The sequence below is a fragment of the Nannobrachium achirus genome (assembly GCF_963921795.1).
Source record: "Nannobrachium achirus genome assembly, chromosome: 4".
Lineage (NCBI taxonomy): Eukaryota > Metazoa > Chordata > Actinopteri > Myctophiformes > Myctophidae > Nannobrachium > Nannobrachium achirus.
The window spans coordinates 9,252,864-9,273,860 of record NC_137813.1 but is presented as its reverse complement, the minus strand read 5'-3'; the positions used below and the strand labels follow the sequence as shown (position 1 = coordinate 9,273,860).

Sequence of the window (20,997 nt, the reverse complement as noted above, 5' to 3'; positions counted from 1 at the left end):
GGTGGTTAAAATGGTACTGGTCCCATGCTAGTATAGAGGTGGTTAAAAGGGCACTGGTCCCATGCTAGTATAGAGGTGGTTAAAATGGTACTGGTCCCATGCTAGTATAGAGGTGGTTAAAATGGTACTGGTCCCATGCTAGTATAGAGGTGGTTAAAATGGTACTGGTCCCATGCTAGTATAGAGGTGGTTAAAATGGTACTGGTCCCATGCTAGTTTAGAGGTGGTCAAAATGGTACTGGTCCCATGCTAGTATAGAGGTGGTTAAAAGGGCACTGGTCCCATGCTAGTATAGAGGTGGTTAAAATGGTACTGGTCCCATGCTAGTATAGAGGTGGTTAAAATGGTACTGGTCCCATGCTAGTATAGAGGTGGTTAAAATGGTACTGGTCCCATGCTAGTATAGAGGTGGTTAAAATGGTACTGGTCCCATGCTAGTTTAGAGGTGGTCAAAATGGTACTGGTCCCATGCTAGTATAGAGGTGGTCAAAATGGTACTGGTCCCATGCTAGTATAGAGGTGGTTAAAATGGTACTGGTCCCATGCTAGTATAGAGGTGGTTAAAATGGTACTGGTCCCATGTTAGTATAGAGGTGGTTAAAATGGTACTGGTCCCATGTTAGTATAGAGGTGGTCAAAATGGTACTGGTCCCATGCTAGTATAGAGGTGGTTAAAATGGTACTGGTCCCATGTTAGTATAGAGGTGGTCAAAATGGTACTGGTCCCATGCTAGTATAGAGGTGGTTAAAATGGTACTGGTCCCATGTTAGTATAGAGGTGGTCAAAATGGTACTGGTCCCATGCTAGTATAGAGGTGGTTAAAATGGTACTGGTCCCATGCTAGTATAGAGGTGGTTAAAATGGTACTGGTCCCATGCTAGTATAGAGGTGGTTAAAATGGTACTGGTCCCATGCTAGTATAGAGGTGGTTAAAATGGTACTGGTCCCATGCTAGTATAGAGGTGGTTAAAATGGTACTGGTCCCATGCTAGTATAGAGGTGGTTAAAATGGTACTGGTCCCATGCTAGTATAGAGGTGGTTAAAATGGTACTGGTCCCATGCTAGTATAGAGGTGGTTAAAATGGTACTGGTCCCATGCTAGTATAGAGGTGGTTAAAATGGTACTGGTCCCATGCTAGTATAGAGGTGGTTAAAATGGTACTGGTCCCATGCTAGTATAGAGGTGGTTAAAATGGTACTGGTCCCATGCTAGTATAGAGGTGGTTAACTCAGTGGTGGTGGACTCAGTGAAATGAAAAATACGTTTTTCACACTTTTAGAGCTTATCCGTGGTAATTGCGACCGTCAGGTCGCAGTTTAGTATCAAAACCTCCACCGGCCGTCCGTCGGTCGGTCGGTCACACGTCACACGTCACACCTTTGCCCTGCTCATATCTCCGCATCAGTATGACATCACACTGCTGACATCAGTATGACATCACACCGTACACAAATGACCCTTATATAAGACCGGCATTATCTACCGACAGCTGCTATAAGCCAACCCTGGCGATAAGGTCTGAGTCGAAGAAATGCTTCTTTCCTGGCAAGAATTGCCCCTTTATACTGTAGGGCTCGTTTGTGTATTGTATGACATCACGCCACATCATCGGCTGAGGACTGTGTGATGTCATCATATCTCCATATATGGAGACATAAGTTGCTCATGCCCAAATATGGGCTGGTGAGGTCAGACTTAGTGTGATGCGTAGGTTATCTCCATATATGGAGATTCAACTTCAATGAGTATATAAGACCGGCATTATCTACCGACAGCTGCTATAAGCCAACCCTGGCGATAAGGTCTGAGTCGAAGAAATGCTTCTTTCCTGGCAAGAATTGCCCCTTTATACTGTAGGGCTCGTTTGTGTATTGTATGACATCACGCCACATCATCGGCTGAGGACTGTGTGATGTCATCATATCTCCATATATGGAGACATAAGTTGCTCATGCCCAAATATGGGCTGGTGAGGTCAGACTTAGTGTGATGCGTAGGTTATCTCCATATATGGAGATTCAACTTCAATGAGTATATAAGACCGGCATTATCTACCGACAGCTGCTATAAGCCAACCCTGGCGATAAGGTCTGAGTCGAAGAAATGCTTCTTTCCTGGCAAGAATTGCCCCTTTATACTGTAGGGCTCGTTTGTGTATTGTATGACATCACGCCACATCATCGGCTGAGGACTGTGTGATGTCATCATATCTCCATATATGGAGACATAAGTTGCTCATGCCCAAATATGGGCTGGTGAGGTCAGACTTAGTGTGATGCGTAGGTTATCTCCATATATGGAGATTCAACTTCAATGAGTAACCATGGCAAACTGTCAACTGCCCGTATGTCTTGATAATTGGTAAAACAAACTTTTGGCCTATTTGTGGAGATAAGCGACCAACGGTCGCTTATCTCCCGATTAGGGAGTCTTACTGGTCATATGGGCAATTGGGCATTCCTAACACTAGATGCCAAAAAAAAAAAAAAAAAAAAAAAAAAACATTTTTGTGTATATTTATATCAAAGGTCCCTAAATAGGCCATTCTTAATTATTTACTGTGAACAGAAATTCAAAAAGTGATGACATCGACAGGTCCGCTTGCATATAAATGAACCTTTGATTACATTCACCTGTTTGTTTCCCATTGCTGGCTCCCATTACTCCCATTACTCAGATTTTAAATCCCATCGCCTGAAGGGCTGGTCCCCTCGGATTGGTTCAGAAACACACAGGCTTCCTTTTCAAACTGAAACTTCAAACTAAAATACCCAAAATAGTCATTTCATTGGGTTTTCAAAATGGTACTGGTCCCATGCTAGTATAGAGGTGGTCAAAATGGTACTGGTCCCTGGTCAGGGTCAGCCATGGCCAAATAACATTACTTTGGGGGTCCTCGACTTGAGAAGGCTTTGTGAAGCACTGAGTTGAACCCACTTTACTGTCTGGAATGTCTGCAGACATGACTGAGACAGCATTATGCTCATTAGCCATGCTCCATTCACTGTGTGTGTGTGTGTGTGTGTGTGTGTGTGTGTGTGTGTGTGTGTGTGTGTGTGTGTGTGTGTGTGTGTGTGTGTGTGTGTGTGTGTGTGTGTGTGTGTGTGTGTGTGTGTGTGTGTGTGTGTGTGTGTGTGTGCGTTTGCGTGCGTGCGTGCGTGCGTGCGTGCGTATTTGCTCGGGTATGGGTGTTATTTTGGATCTCGTATGAAGTGTGTGTGTGTGTGTGTACCCAGTGCTGCAGAAGTAACCCCAGGCTCAGGTTTCAGTGTCGGGAACATCAGTGTGTGTGTGTGTGTGCGCATCTCGCTGGCTGTGGGAGAAAGACAGGGGAAATTGGATGGCAGACAGTGTGATTTGTGTGTGTGTACAGAGCTCCTGCTGTTTGCTGTGTGTGTGTGTGTGTGTGTGTGTGTGTGTGTGTGTGTGTGTGTGTGTGTGTGTGTGTGTGTGTCCTGGTCTCCATGCATTCCTCCCATCCTGGGCCTCTTGGAAGCACATGGAGACATACTGTAAGACAACAGTGATCTATCTGTATGATTAGCCTGTTGGTCTGTCTGTCCATCTGTCACTGGGCTAAACGGCCTGGCACATGCACTGTACGGACACTAGGGCATTCACCGAATATTCGAATATCAAAGTCACTATTCGACGTTGTTCGCCGAAGTCGAATATTCTTTTTTTTTTTTTTTTTTTTTTTATATATATATAGTTTATAAAGCTTGGCTAGATAGGAAGTCATAAGAATGAGTTGTCAATGCCCCTGGTGGATGAATTTGTTGATGCTCTATACCAGGGCTTCTCAAACCTTTTTAGGCCGTGACCCCCAAAATAAACATATTTGAACTGGGGACCCCCACCCTGACAAGCACTTGGAATTGTAGGTATTACATTTAATGTGACTCGGTTTCCGCAGATAAATATTGTGAAAATAGCAGATCTACATGCTCACAACGCAACGCGAGGCGTTGTGAGCATGTAGATCGGCTATTTTCACAATGTTCTCTTCTTGTACTTAAAGTTATACCATGTAACTTTTTTTATAAAACAAATCTTAAAATTGTCCTAACTGTTAAATCGCTAAAGTTTTAGAACCCCCACTCCGTTAATTTCAGCTTCTAAAGCCTTCTCTTTATATGTTTTCTATGAGCCGTGAGGGGCAAAATTACGTCATCTACATCATGTGTATACGTTGGCCAATCATATCGCCGATCATAAACACATGGTACACTACCGGCCAATCACAGGCGCATCTTGCTGACTTCTCAGGAAGTAGCTTGCCTCAACATAACAACAACATACTCGGGTGAAGGAGTCAGTTTCTCCGGAATGCCTGAACGCACATACCAGAGACCCCTCTAAAGATAGATCTCGGCGAGCTGCAGGCGGACGCGGTGGCGAGAGGCCCGGTCCGCGGCGAAAAACGGCCGAAAGACGCGGACGCGACCGCAGTTTGCTATACAGCTCTGACCACTAGTTGAGCAACTTACACAGTATAGCTTTAATATTTGACAGTTTGGCCAGTCCTGTAGAATATTCGACTATTCGGATACTTTGAGGTCGAATAATTCGAATACTAAAAATCACTATTCGTGAATGCCCTAACGGACACACCATCTGCCAGAGTGAACAAATGACACTCTTGGAATTAAAAAATTAAAAATAAAATAAAAACATAAGAGCTCTTAGGCAGATTCTACAAATGCCTTCTAAATCGATTAATTAAATTAAAATCAAAGGAGCTTTATTGGCATGAGAAAACGCACGTTTACATTGCCAAAACAAGTGTCAAAATATATAATAAAAACAGTTGAAAAAGGGCAACATATATACAGTTGGAGGGGGGGGGGGGGGTACAGCATTGTGACAAGAGAGCTATGCCACATTTTGTCGTTTGTATCTTTTCGGCAAGATGTAGGTCATATCTAGGCCAGATGTAGGTCATATCTAGGCCAGATGTAGGCCATATCTAGGCCAGATGTAGGTCATGCTTCAGTTTACTTAAGCCCTGGACATTTCTGAACACGTCTTTTTGCCCACGTTTTTTGACCGGACAAAGCCAGATGTTGGAGCTATCTATATAGCTCCTGTTCCAGGAGCACCGCTTAAAAATAGCGGATCTACAAGCTTGTAGATCGGTTATTTTCGCTACTTTCTTATATTGTTTTACAATTGTGCCAAACATTTCTTTGAGCGTTGCAAATCGCTCTTACACCTGTGTTGGGTTTTTATTTCTTTATTTTAAATTTTTTTACATTATGTATTAAAAGGGTGTTAAAAGTCCTTATATTGTCACTTCAATCAGGGGACCGCCCCCATAATCATGTGGGGACCCCCTGAGAGTCTCGACCCACAGGTTGAGAACGACTGCTTTAGGCCACGAAAATGTCGGCTGTATTTAGGCTGACAGTCTGAACCGGGCCAAAGATCTCCAATCTCCATTCCCTTACAGCCGTCTCTCTCTCTCTCTCTCTCTCTCTCTCTCTCTCTCTCTCTCTCTCTCTCTCCCCCTTGTCCTACATTTCCCAGGGAGCTGTGCGACGAGTCCATGACCCACTCGGCCAGCTCCGCCTCCAGCCTGGACAGCCACGCCCCCTCGGAGGGCAGTGGCCAATCGCAGGGCGTGCGCTGGGAGGAGCAGCAGAAGGTGCTGGCCTTGGAGCAGCTGTGCGGCGTGTTCCGGGTGGACCTGGGACACATGCGCTCCCTCAGGCTCTTCTTCAGGTCAGTGTTGGGACACATGCGCTCCCTCAGGCTCTTCTTCAGTTCAGTGTTGGGACACATGCGCTCCCTCAGGCTCTTCTTCAGGTCAGTGTTGGGACACATGCGCTCCCTCAGGCTCTTCTTCAGGTCAGTGTTGGGACACATGCGCTCCCTCAGGCTCTTCTTCAGATCAGTGTTGATGTCATAGACCAGGGTTCCCCAATAGGCGGGCCATTTGCGGGCCATTTGCGGCCCGCGGGGGGCTACTGTCTGGCTCACACCAACCCCAGTAATAATGGTGGTATAAGAGCAGCAACAACACTAGTATATCATCGTTGTCGGGTGGAAATCTCGTATCTCCAAATTTGTATGTTCTTTCGCAAATCATACAAGGCTTACACACAAAAGTGAAAATAGCAGATCTACAAGCACACAACGCCTCGCACCGCGAGGCGTTGTGTGCTTGTAGATCGGCTGTTTTCACTAATCATTTTTAAAATGATAAATTCAAAGCGAACGGTTTTGGACATACAAGATTTTCACCCGACAACGACGAAAACTGTCGCTGGAGTAGTGGGACGCCACCGTCGCCCCCTGCAATGTTTTGGCCCTCGGCTTGGTACCCTAGACATGATTCGGCCCTTGGGGAAAACTAATTGGGGAACCCTGTCATAGACTAAAAAATATGGACGGTGGAAAGCCACTGGTTTCTATGCTGCGCAAATGAAGCTTTTTTTTTTGGCCGTTGTATGGGCGACACCATCATTGTAGAAATCAACGTTCATTGGTAGAAATGGTACCATCTCGAATGCTATTGGTTGCGAAGGGTCACGTGTAACTGCAGGGATACATGGGACATGTCTTGAGCTTGCCAAAAATAAAGCACATGAAGAATCATCACAAGCCTATGATCACAAGCCCCTCCTACAGCATACCCTGCTATAACATCAAATATAACATAAATTGGACCATATTTTCACACAAACCGCATATCATGGTGATTGAAACGAGGCTTTAAACTAGCGACAGGAACCATAAAGTATTTATGATAATGTTTGTTAAGGTAAGAAAATCAAATGTAAAAGTTAGGGGGAATAGAATGGAATCCTATGGAAAACATGTTGCTTCTGGTACCAGAACAGTGCAACTAGCGGCCAATCATAGGAACTTTGAGTTCCGTGTTTTTTATTCATTCTAAATCAGGACAACTACACCCCTGGTTGATTTATGACAGCAAACTTCGACTTGGGCCACGTTTAGTCCACGTTTAGTCCACAACGGTCTTTAGGGATAACGGCAAAGTCCCGTTGCGCTAGTGATGGGACGTTATGATCATTTTATCAGATTATTGTGGCCAAAGATTTACGATATTATCGTGATAATCAAAATATCCCCGACAGGGATACATGGGACATGTCTTGAGCTTGCCAAAAATAAAGCACATGAAGAATCATCACAAGCCTATGATCACAAGCCCCTCCTACAGCATACCCTGCTATAACATCAAATATAACATAAATTGGACCATATTTTCACACAAACCGCATATCATGGTGATTGAAACGAGGCTTTAAACTAGCGACAGGAACCATAAAGTATTTATGATAATGTTTGTTAAGGTAAGAAAATCAAATGTAAAAGTTAGGGGGAATAGAATGGAATCCTATGGAAAACATGTTGCTTCTGGTACCAGAACAGTGCAACTAGCGGCCAATCATAGGAACTTTGAGTTCCGTGTTTTTTATTCATTCTAAATCAGGACAACTACACCCCTGGTTGATTTATGACAGCAAACTTCGACTTGGGCCACGTTTAGTCCACGTTTAGTCCACAACGGTCTTTAGGGATAACGGCAAAGTCCCGTTGCGCTAGTGATGGGACGTTATGATCATTTTATCAGATTATTGTGGCCAAAGATTTACGATATTATCGTGATAATCAAAATATCCCCGACATCCATTATCCCGGGGTGGGAACATTTGCCCAAAAATTGCAGATCTACAAGCTCACAACGTTGTGAGCTTGTTGATAGTGGAAAAAGACTGTATCAAGTACGTTATTTCCAGGTCCGTTTTACCAATTAAAGACATTTCAAATTGAAATGGTACCATAATATGGTATGCAGCTCGGCAAATAAAAGGTGAATTGATCCCAGTGCATGACGGAGGATCATTTGACGATACATTTAAATCTCCACGATACGATTATTGTGAGTGTTTTTTTTTTCTTTTCACGATAATAACGATTATCGTCGTCCCATCCCTGTGTTGTGCTCTCACTTTGTACTCTGCGTTCAGACGGAGAGGCGTCAGCGAATGAAACGCCAGATGTCTTGTCTAAGCTCAAAACGTGTTGCGCTGCAACGTGTTGTGAGCTTTTAGATCGGCTATTTTTTGGCGAATAAGGATGCGGGGGGATTCAAGTGGTTAACAAAAGTGTCATTTTAAGTTTTATATCATATTCTATGTGCCGTCATATTCTGATTATCGCGATAATAATATTAACAATTAACAATATTATTGTTAATCGCAATTATCTTTGCCACAATAATCGTGACATGTAGTTTTGATAATATTGTCCCATCCCTAAGAGAGAGGCCATATGTCAGGCTTCTTGTGTAGTAGATGGAGCAAGGTTGCAGAAGTATAGGTTGATGTTAGCTCTGGTCCATAGCGTTAGAAGGAGTTTTCTTTAACGCTATGGGACCAATAAGACCCCCAGGCCACGCAGCCTATCGTCTTTATTAATCAAAATAAATAAAAAATACACTTTCGCTACAAACCATGTATGGCAAGTAGGCCATACATGGCCAGGAGTGGCAAGTTGGCAACTCAACAGAATGCTGTCTTTTTTTTAACCAATGCTTCTAAAGACCACTGTGCTTATACAGAATTTGGAGGAGGACCGACCGACTTCCATGAAAGATATGGACCCTGGTTCAGCTCCGCCTCGCCCTCATTCTGGATGTCCTTAATTATTCGCTCGTCGTCTTGCGTGGGGTCGGTCGATGCCGAGCACTTACGACATTGACTGCAGGCCTGGCCGTAGAGCGAGTGATTGCAGAAGTGGTCGTAGTTGCCGATGCCGAGGGGCTCTCTGCACACATAGCACATTTGGCTGCCACAGTGGCACGTCATGACGTTGCAGCCCTCAGTCTTGACCAGACCTGTACCGCACTTCATACACTTCCGCACCCACGTTGCCGTCATGCGCTCCTCAAACCACACCCTGGTCTTGTCCATCTCCACCTCAACCTGCTCGCATGTCTTGCCAACATGCTGCTCCCATCGGATGTGACACTTCCTACAGCTCTCCTTGCGGCATCGGGGGTTGGGACAGCTGAACAGGGACATGTCTTTGTCCAACAGGGCTTGGAAGTTGCAGAATGGACACCGCACTAGTTCATCACCGCAGGCGGCAGCGACCGCCTCCTCTGCTTGTCTCTCGTTGTATTTACACAGGATTATCTCTGGCAGGACTTTCTCCAGTTCACGCACTGGGTATGAGCAGGTACACCCACCCTCCATGCAGCTCAGCTCTGACCGTCCAGAGCCAAAGACTGCCTCCTGAGCGTATCTGACCAGGCACTCTTTACAGAAGAGGTGACCGTCCGAACACTGGGTCATCTTCTCAAACACAAACTCTCCATAGCAGCAGCCACACTCCATCAGCTGGCCCTCCTTTTTATATTCATCCTCATTGACCTGCAGTGCCAGCAGGAAGTCCTCATGCTCTGCCCACTGCTTGAGCTCCCTCTGAACGGAGGCTTCCAGGGTTGCTTCAGTCTCTAAACTCGGACGTTCCTTTTCAAGGAACCTCATTCTCTTGTTGAATTTCACTGTACCGCGCTCAAACTGGAAATGTAGTGTTCTACTCCATCGCCCCGTTCGTGAAGGCTTCTTCAGAGCTTCAGATAATGTGTTACGAGTGAGTGCATAGTGTCCCTTGAGTACCTGGAGAGCCCATTTGACATCCCGATGTTTGAGCATTCTGAACTCTGCCAACAGCAGGCGGACAGCCTGCTCCATGGCCTTTCCTCTGTCTGTCCTCAGCTTGCTGTAGTCAAACAGGTCCTCAGTCACGCGAGTTTGAGTCGCTCCTGACGCGAGCAGGATGCTGTTGGGAAGCGTCGTGGCTGCTGCAGCCTCTCTCCTGGGATACGCCGGGTTCTCCCACAGAGCCTGGGTTCCATCTCGCGGCACAGAGGGACCGGGATTCGTATCCTCTATGCTGGTCATTTGAGTTTTGACTGGAGAGACCACGACCTGGGCAGGGGCCAGGTTGGCCCCAGCTGGGTTCGGCGATGGTGAAGGAGCCAGAACGAGGAAATGTGGTCTGTGGCACTTGTGGGGGATTGATGTCTGGTACGCAGGTGAGGGCACAGGGGTATGAAAAGGTACTTCTGAATACTTCAGTGTACTTTGTAAGAACCAGTGATTTAATCAGACCTTGAGCAAAGGTGATACTGAGGTCAAGGATGATGTCATACTGATGACGTCCTTTTCCTTTCTCATCCATATATGGGAAAGACTAGCATACTCTGATCTGGTCCCATAGCATAGTGTGCGTGCTTGCGTTTTTGTATCTGTGAGCGGTGCTAACTGTTCCTATATCTGGCTTTGTCCGTTTGTCCCATGTATGTCCGAACTGTCATTGGTCAACTGGTGTACGGCCAGGGTCACATTGGCCAAGCTCCGCGAGACACTTAATGGAACTAGACATGCAGCTCCTGCAGAAACTCTGTGGGCTTGCTGAAAACACCCGCAAAGTATATTACGTACTGTAGAAAATGTACACATTGCTCCTCAGATGGACTTTTTGATTCAGCTCAAAAAAGGTTTCAGGAAAAGATCCATTGAACCTAAACTCATTACTGCTTGTAATATAAATAGTAACAAGTTCTGCGTGAGTTCAATGGTCCTTTTCCTGTAACCTTTTTGTAAACCCAAAACCCCCAAAGTCCATTGAGTTCAATTGACTTTTTTCTGTAACTCATATAACCTTTGGGGTTTTGGGATTACAGGAAAGTTTACAGAGAAAGTCCACAAATTGGTAAGAGACAAATACAAGCACACATAACTGTGTGAAGCTGAACAAGGTGAAGTTTAAACGAAATGTGTAGCACAAAAAATGCGGAACTAGTTTTAGGTTCCAAAAAAATGTGATGGGACAACTAAAGGCCTGTCCATAGTCTCTCAGAAACTGAACTCTTCGTCGGAAAGGTCCGGATCGACTACAAAATGATGTCACTCGCGACTTCTGAAAAGCATTAGACCGAATTAGAGTTGGGAAATCTGCACGTCGGAAAGTCGTAACTCTCCGAAGGAAAGTTTAGTTCCGGAGAAATTAAGGACAGGCCTTAAGTGTAATTGTGTAACATGTCATGGGTGTGATGTTTTGTATTTGTTTATTTATTTTTGGGGGGGTCAACCCATATCCACACAACCTAATCAGAATGGGGTAGTGTGTATGTCTGTATGTCTGTATGTCTTGCATCTGCAACTCCACGTTCAGCAGTTGTTCAATTGTCTAAAAAACATAATACAAAAATCAACAACGCATGTTCCTTGCTGACCATCAACTTTTTTTTTTTTTTTTTTTTGCATATTCCTTGCTGACCATCAACTTTTTTTTTTTTTTTTTTTAACTTTTTCTTTTCTTTTTTTTTTTTTTTTTAATATGAGCGCCCGTTAGGGCGCGATTTCTAATTTCTAGTTCATATAATTGATACTCACAAATGCACATTAAAATACCAGTAAGACTCCCTAATCGGGAGATAAGCGACCGTCAGGTCGCAGCGTGAATTTAGGGCAAAATCTGTAGGAGCAGTGTCCAATTTTCTTTTTTTTTAAATCGGCCTAATGGTGGCGCTATATAGGACAAATCCATGTTGATGACATGAGTGTAGACATACTGTGTACCGATTTGCGTGATTTTAGAGCAAAATCTGTAGGAGCAGTGTCCAAAAATGTGTTTGAAAAAATGGGCCTGATGGTGGCGCTATATGGAACAGATTCATGTTGACGGCTCTCTTGGCGCCACCGAGACGGACGCGTGGGTACCGGCCCCGGCTCTCCTGGTCGCTCCTAGCCCGAGTTACGGCATTTTATGTGCGCTGCAGTGGCGGGGGTCCTCCACTAGGGGCATCCATTCTGGAGCACCAGGAGTCGGTGGTCCCCGGGAATTCCCCCGTGAACAGCCCTGTTTGGGTGGTCATTTTTGCACTTTTTGGCGGCGGCGGAAGGGGGTCCCTGGGGGTCCCTGGAGCTCCGGGGGTCCCTGGTGGGGTGGAGGTTGTGGATTGACAGGCAAGGAGTGTGTGTGCAAAGTTTGGCATGGATCGGGGCAACAGTGGTGGAGATATGAGTTGGGGAAAAGTGTGACATGACGGACGGACTGACTGACTGACTGACTGACTGACTGACTGACTGACTGACTGACTGACTGACTGACTGACGGTGGAGGTTTTGGTAGTAACTGCTACCTGACGGTCGCAATTAAATATTTTTTGTCTACTCGGTCATTGTCTCAGAGGAGGGCTGTGGACAGTTCAGAAACCTGCCTACCAGTGACATCATCGGTAGAAAGGTTTAGTCATTTCAAACCAGATTTACTTTTTTCTGTGAGAACAGTGGCTTCTTTAGCATGCACATTTACCAGGAACCGAAAGCCTGCATTTTCTATAAGCTTTAATTCCCTATTGATGATGTCACTGGTAGACAGGTTCTGAACTGTCCACAGCCCTCCTCTGACACACAGACTGAGTAGACAAAGATCTTACCTAATTATCATTATACTAAAGATCTCACGTGCTTCGTCCCTTTTTACCCTTTCTGTAGAAACGGACGGACGTAGATTTGGACGTGGACAATAAACGATCTGCCTCGATATTATGACTCTTTTCTTTTCAACGGTTTTCCCATTGGATGATGTCAGCACAGATGCATACACAGATGTAGATTTTTCTCTAATTTATAGATAGATAATGATCATTGATGAGGACCAACTATATGAAGATATGTTGAAAATGTTTGAAGTGGTCCTTTCATTTTAGTTTACCTTTTAATTGGTTTTAGAGTTGTTTTTCTATTATAAAATATATTTTTATTTGTCAGGAGCGAGAACATCATGTAAAAACTGACATGGCTAAAAAATGTGAATGTAGATTTCATATCTACCCACAACATGTTTACCTGTAGAAACACATGTAGTCCCTCTCGCTTGGTGCGCGTAAGGCCCGCCCCCCGCCCAACCATGATTGGAGGACGGTCCCAATCTATCTTGATTGTAGGAAAACCTGTCACCCTGTCAAACTGTTTTTGGTGGAGCAACTGAAACGTATTTTTTTCTCCTCACGGGATAAGGCTGAAGTCCAAATATGGACCAAAGACTCTGTACTAGGCTATCAGAACAGAGACCCATTTTGTTATTATTTGAATTAAATTAAATCACTTACCCCTGCCTTTAACTATAGGGTACTCTTCACAACCGGAAAAGGACCGAAATAGCTTGGATAGATAGTAGTAATAGACCCATCTTGGGTTGCGGAAGTCACACTTCAATGGAAATATAGATTAGTTAACCAGGCCAGGACCAACATGCTTCCGCGAATGACGTGGAATGTTCTTGTTCAGCTCAGCTTCGCCTTCCCTCTGGATCTTCTGAATGATTCGATCATCGTCCGCCGTCGGGTCAAAATACTGTATGCACCTGTGACACTGACTGCAGACTGTGCCTATCGGCTGCACGCAATTGCAGAAGTGCGGGGTGGCAGTAGCAGTCATGTCCATGGGCTTTCTGCACACGTAGCACATGTGGTTGCCACAGCGGCACCTCATGTGGTTGCAGCCCTCAGACTTGACCAGACCTACACCACACTTCACACACTTCCTCACCCGCGCTGCAGTCATGCGCTCCTCAAATCGCACCCTGGTCTTGTCCATCTCCACCACCTGCTCACACGTCTTGCCAACATGCTGCTCCCATCGGATGGGACACTTCCTACAGCTCTTCACTCGGCATTTGGGGTTGGGACAGCAGAACATGGGACAGGACATGCCTTTGTCCAACAAGGCTGGGAAGTTGCAGGATGGACACCGCACTATTTTGTCACCGCAGGCGGCAGCGACCGCCTCTTCTGCTTGTCTCTCGTTGTATTTAAGCAGGACTTTCTCTGGCAGGACTTTCTCCAGTTCACACACTGGGTATGAGCAGGTACACCCACCTTTCATGCAGCTCAGCTCTGACCGTCCAGAGCCAAAGACTGCCTCCTGAGCGTATTTGACCAGGCACTCTTTACAGAAGAGGTGACCGTCCGAACACTGGGTCATCTTCTCAAACACAATCTCTCCATAGCAGCAGCCACACTCTATCAGCTGGCTCTCCCACTGCTCCCAATGCTCTGCCCACTGCTTGAGTTCCCTCTGAAGGGAGGCCTCCAGTGCTGCTGCATCGGTCTTGAAACTGTGTCTTCTATGCCTTTTAAGGGACCACATTCTCTTGTTGAATTTCACTGAACCGTGCTCAAACTGGAAATCTATGAAGGGTTCCGAGGACGTTCTACTCCCTCCCCTCTTTCCTGAAGGGTTGCCTGATTTCTTCAGAGCTTCAGATAAGGTCCTTCGAGTGAGTGCATAGTGTCCCTTGAGAGCATTGAGAGCCCATTTGATGTCTTGACCGCGGAGCATTCTGAAGTCAGCCATCAGCAGTTGAACAGCCTGCTTCATGGCCTTTCGTCCCACTGTCTTCAGCTTGCTGTAGTCAAACAGGTCCTCATTCCCCCGAGTCCCTCCAGACTCTAGCAAGATGCTGGTGGGAACCGCTGTGGCCGCTGCTTCACCGGGTTCTCCAACAGAGCCTGGGTTCCATTTCGCGGCACAGAGGGACTGGGGATCCTCTGGATGGACCACGAGCATGACCTGGTCATCTGGGTTTGGCGATGTTGGAGGAGCCAGAATGAGGAAATACGGTCCGTGGCGGGGGATTGATGCTGGGCACAAAGAAGGGTTAAAGGGGTTTTAAAAGGTACTTCTGAATACTTAAAGAACCAGTGATTTAATGTCTGACAGACTAACTTCCAGCGGTGTAGCTGTAGACCTTGAGCTTTTCGGCAACTGAGCAGAAGATGGTGGATAGTTGATACTGGACAGACAGGTATATGCAAGGATGAGGTCATACTGATGACTTTCTTTTCTTATCCATATTTGGGAAAGACTAGCATACTCTGATCTGATCCCATAGCATAGTGTGCGTGCTTGTGTTTTTGTATATTTGAGCAGTGCTAACCGTTCCTATATCTGACTTTGTCCTGTGTCTGTCCGAACTGTCATTGGTCAGTTGGTGTCTGTTTTTACGGCCACGGTCACATTGGCCAAGCTCCGCGAGACACTTAATGGAACTAGAAATTCAGCTCTTGCAGAAACTGTGTGGGCTCGCTGAAAACACACACAAAGTATATGATGTACCATAGAAAATGTAGACATCCCCCCTCAGACGGACTTTCGATTTTCAGGAAAAGGTCCTTTGAACTCAAACTCAATGGACCTTTTCTTGTAACCTTTCTTGTAAACCCAAAACCCCATTGAGTTCAATGGACCTTTTCTGTAACTGATATAACTTTTGGGGTTTTGAGATTACAGAAAAGTTTACAGGAAAATATCCAATCTCAAAAAGTATACAAATTTGTAAGAGAAAAATACAAGCACACACAACTGTGTGAAGCTGAACAAGGTGAGGTTTTAACATAATTTGTAGCTCATAAAATATGTAACTGGTTTTAGGTTCCAAAAAACTTGGATGGGACAACTAAAGGTCTGTCCATAGTCTCTCTACGAAACCGAACTCTTCGTCGGAAAGGTCCAGTTCGACTGCAAAATGACACCACTCGCGACTTCTGAAAAGCATTACACAAATTAGAGTTCGGAAATCTGCACGTCGGAACTCTCAGAAGAAAAGTTGAGTTTCTGAGAAAGTATGGACAGGCCTTAAGTGTAATTGTGTGTAATTGTGTAACAATTTACTCATAAATGGCACCGTTCACGTCATGGGTGTTGGGGGGTCAGGTGACCACGTCACCCAATTTCAACCCATTATTCGTATAATTGGTGCTCACTAATGCACATAATATTGTAACATTTTTGTCTACTCAGTCGTTGTCTCAGAGTTTACTTTTAGTTTACTTTTTAATTGGTTTTAGTGTTTATTTTCTATTATAAAATATTGTTTATTTGTCAGGAGTGAACATCATTTCAAAACTTACATGGTTAAAAAATGTGATTGTAGATGTCATATCCACCCACAACATGTTTACATGTAGAAACACATTGCCCTCTCGCTTTGTTTTGGTGTTTTCAGTGTGTTTGGTAGACAGCAACGTTTTTGGGCTTCCAGAACTTCCACCACACTACTAAAAGTGCTTGATGACTGCTGGGTATAGAGCATAATTATGGATGAAATTGTATATATTATTATATTTTTTTATGTACCGTAAACACAGGGAAAACGTTCATGTAGTGCCTTTAACTCAAGTCAAAGCAGTTTTTGTAAAATTTTTCACGTGTAGTTTTAGTTAACTATACGGTGCTCTTCAGATCCGGAAGAGGACCGAAATAGCCTGGTAAACCATCCCGGGTCGCGGAATCCACATTTCCGGAAATGTGGATTAGTTTACCAGGCCAGGACTGACATGCTCCCCCGAACTACGTGTTGTTCTGTTCTTGTTCAGCTCTGCCTCGCATTCCCGCTGGATCTCCTGAATGATTCGATCGTCGTCCGCAGTCGGGTCAGAATACTGTATGCACCTGTGACACTGACTGCAGACTGTGCCTATCGGCTGCACGCAATTGCAGAAGTGTGGGGTGGCAGTGTCTATGGGCTCTCTGCACACGTAGCACATGTCGCTGCCACAGTGGCACGTCATGATGTTGCAGCCCTCAGACTTGACCAGACCTGCACCACACTTCACACACTTCCTCACAAGCGCTGCAGTCATGCGCTCCTCAAAGAGCACCCTTGTCCTGACGTCGTCCTCCTCCGGTTGCTCGCACATGCAGCCCTCAAGAGGCTTCCGCTGAGCGCGACACTTCCTACAGCTCTCCACGCGGCATTTGAGATTGGGACAGCAGAACAGGGATATGTGTTTGTCCAACAGGGCTGGGAAGTTACAGGATGGACACCGCACTAGTTCATCACCGCAGGCGGCAATGACCGCCTCCTCCTCTTGTCTCTCGTTGTATTCTCGCAGGATGTTCTCTGGCAGGACTTTCTCCAGTTCACGCACTGGGTATGAGCAGGTACACCCACCCTCCATGCAGCTCAGCTCTGACCGTCCAGAGCCAAAGACTGCCTCCTGAGCGTATTTGACCAGGCACTCTTTACAGAAGAGGTGACCGTCAGAACACTGGGTCATCTTCTCAAACACAAACTCTCCATTGCAGCAGCCACACTCTCTCAGCTGGCCCTCCTTTTTGTACTCATCCTCATTGACCTGCAGTGCCAGCAGGAAGTCCTCGTGCCCTGCCCTGTTTTTGTCTTGTGGCACAGAGGGACTGAGCCTCGTGTTGGGAACGTGTGGTGGGGCCATGAATGACAAAACGTGGTCTGTGGTGGAGGACGAAAATGTGTACAAGGGAACGAAAAGGTACTTCTGAATACTTGAGTGTATTTATAAAAGAACCAGAACTGTCAGTGGTGTAAAGACTGACCACAGTGACTCCCACCTCGCGAGTACAAGATTGTTATAAAGTGATACTTCTACAGTAATACAACAGAGTGGAACTCTATATAATGCAAGACTGAGGTCATATTGATGACATCTGTTTCCACATATATAGTGTTTTCCATTGTATCAAATACTGATGTCCTATGTCCCTATCCTGTCACAGGGTCTTGGCACCTCACCACGGCCATTCTCATCACGTTCCTGTATGTGTTAGGCATCGGAAATGTGAAAGGTCACTATGTTGTGCTATATGTTGTGCTATAAGGTATTATATATAGTATGATACAATTACTAATAACCATTAATGAATGTTGTCACATTACTTAAAGGTTACTATGTTGTGCTACCTATAAGGTATTATAGTATGATACAATCCCAACTACTGGGCCCCGAATCGCATGACAAGGGTCTCACAGTACATGGTTGGTTCTACAGACTCCAACTTTCACACACGGATAGCTCAGATCTTTGCCTACGTTCTTAGCTACTTCCCCTGCCGTTACTGTACGTGCATGATGTACAGTTGTACAAAACAACCGAACCGCCGATCCAACCAATATGCCCATAAAAGGGGACAAGCACAGAGATACAGAGACAGTTACGACAGCTCCCTATCCACTTAGCTTTCTCCGTTACCATCAATAAGGGTCAGGGCAAAGAGAATGAACAAGTTGGCATCTACTTGCCTCAACCTGTGTCCGCTCAGGGCCAACTCTACACAGCCTTCTCCAGGGGAAAGAGAGCCAGCGCTTTAAACGTTGTCATTGCGGATAATAACAAAGTACTGACAACGTTGTTTATAGCAAACTCCTTTAGGGTAGTGGCCCTACCTCTAGACGTGAGGGCTGTGAAGCGGCCCGAACTTCCAGTCATGCAAGCACAGCAATAGGCAAGCCACACTGCATTCATGGCCAACATCAGGGTGAAGGAGACATCGGATAGGCAAGCCAAGCAGCAGGCAAGGGACAGCACACACCAGCAGAACTTCACCTTGCACAACTGGAACAAGTGCGCTATGCCAAACGGAATCTAGCATGGTATCAAGATACTGACTTATTTCAATACTTGGAAAAAGGACTACATCACGTATGCCATATGAGTCAGCTGACTCATGGGAACAAAGGGGACAGTCAGAGGCACAGACAGATACAGAGATCTCCATAGTGGGCATAAAAGGGACACAGACAGACAGATACAGAGATCTCCATACGGGCATAAAAGAGACACAGACAGACAGATACAGATGGTCAAAACAGGTCCTATGACAACGGCTATAATGGGGTTTGCATTAAAGGGTGGGGCATTCATTCCCTATTTACATTGTTCGCCGGCCGGTCCCCAACTGGTAAGGTTACTATGTTGTGCTCTAAGGTATTATAGTATGATACAATCCCAACTACTGGGCCCCAAATCGCATGACAAGGGTCTCACAGCACATTGTTGGTTCTACAGACTCCAACTTTCTATAATAAGCTAATAACTATTAAAGCATGTTGTCACTTTACTTAAAGGTCTCAAAGTCATGCTATAGCATATTATTGTTGATTATTATATTTAATAAACACATAGGTTATAATGCATTATGACACACTATAGGACTTCTCTATGGGCCCTTATTACTAAGTTATGGTAGTTGTAATGTGATGTTCACCCGAAAACATGATTTATGAGATTGTGGTACTTGTGTGGGAGAACCAAGGCATGCATGTGTTTGTAATGACAACTAGTAACACATTCATGAAGACATAAATCACTTTGGACCAACTATATGAAGACATGTTGAAAATGGGTAAAGTGGTCCTTTCATTCTAGTTTAGTTTTCTAATTGGTTTTAGTGTTGTTTTTTTCTATTATAAAATATTGTTTATTTGTCAGGAGCGAGAACATCATGTCAAAACTGACAAGGCTAAACATTTTGAATGTAGATGACATATCCAACCACAACATGTTTAACTGTAGAAACACATTGCCCTCTTGCTGTATTGTGGTGTTTTCAGCTTGTTTGGTAGACAGCAAATGTTTTGGGCTTCCAGAACTGTGAAAACGCCAAAGAATACAGCGAAGAGGGCAATGTTTTTTCTTCAGTTAAACAGCACCACACTACTAAAAGTGCTTGATGACTGCTGGGTATAGAGCATAATTATGGGTGAGATTGTATATTGTTTTGTTATGTACTGTAAACACAGGGAAAACTTACATGCAGTGCCTTTAACTCAAGTTTAATCAGTTTTTGTTTAGTTTTTCATATGTAGTTTGCATTGTTATGTACTTTTTGGTTGGTACTCTTCACATCCGGAAGAGGACCGAAATAGGCTTTATAATAGGAAATGTGCATTAGTTAAGGCCCTTTTCCACTGGCAGCGATAACGATGACGATAGCCATAAAATATCAAAGCGATAATTATGCCTTCACATTGATGTCCGATAACAGACATCAATGTGAAGAGGCGCCAATTAACAGCCGCTCGCGCAGAGCGCATCGCGAGCTGTTTGTCAGAGACCCAGTTCCATATCACTGTGATCTTAACATCGTTGTTGATCCTAACGATGTAGTTGTCGGCTATCGTTGTCTTTATCGGTGTTGGGTGGATGCTGCCGATCCACTTCAATTGAAAACCCACTTTTTTAAATCGTTATCGTCATCGTTATCGCTGCCGGTGGAAAAGAGCCTTTAACCAGGCCAGGACCGACATGCTTCCCCGAAAGACGTAGACTGTTCTTGTTCAGCTCTGCCTCGCCTTCCCTCTGGATCTCCTCAATGATTCGATCGTCGTCCGCCGTTGGGTCAGAATACTGAATGCACCTGTGACACTGACTGCAGACCGTGCAGACTGTGCCTTTCTCTTTGACACACTTGCAGAAGTGGGGGACGGCAGGAGCAGTGCGTACCATGGGCTCTCTGCACACGTAGCACATCTGGCTGCCACAGCGGCACGTCATGTGGTTGCAGCCCTCAGACTTGACCAGACCTGCACCACACTTCACACACTTCCTCACCCGTGCTGCAGTCATGCGCTCCTCAAAGAGCACCCTAGTCCTGACGTCGTCCTTCTCCTTCTCCAGTTGCTCGCACATGCAGCCCACATGAAGCTTCCGCTCAGCGCGACACTTCATACAGCTCTCCACGTGGCATCTGGGGTTGGGACAGCAGAACAGGGATATGTGTTTGTCCAACAGGGCTGGGAAGTTGCAGGATGGACACCGCACTAGTTCATCACCGCAGGCGGCAGCGACCGCCTCCTCTGCTTGTCTCTCGTTGTATTTACACAGGACTTTCTCTGGCAGGACTTTCTCCAGTTCACGCACTGGGTATGAGCAGGTACACCCACCCTCCATGCAGCTCAGCTCTGACCGTCCAGAGCCAAAGACTGCCTCCTGAGCGTATCTGATCAGGCATTCTTTACAGAAGAGGTGACCGTCCAAACACTGGGTCATCTTCTCAAACACAAACTGGCCATAGCAGCAGCGACACTCTATCAGCTGGCCCTCCTTTTTATACTCATCCTCATTGACTTGCATTGCCAGCAGGAAGTCCTCGTGCCCTTGTGGCACAGAGGGACTGAGCCTCGTGT

The 20,997-nt window shown here is 45.4% G+C and overlaps 1 protein-coding gene across 7 annotated transcripts in view; it reads left to right on the top strand.

Annotated features, from left to right (window-relative positions):
• tbc1d16 (TBC1 domain family, member 16) overlaps positions 1-20,997 on the top strand; it is a gene marked incomplete at both ends in the record, with an annotated part of 94,466 nt that overhangs the window by 34,525 nt on the left and 38,944 nt on the right. For all 7 annotated transcript variants that reach the window (XM_080725047.1, XM_080725041.1, XM_080725043.1 and 4 more), the window contains one exon: positions 5,533-5,727. In XM_080725047.1, the coding sequence (XP_080581173.1) occupies positions 5,533-5,727 (195 nt within the window). The remainder of the gene's footprint in view (positions 1-5,532; positions 5,728-20,997) is intronic.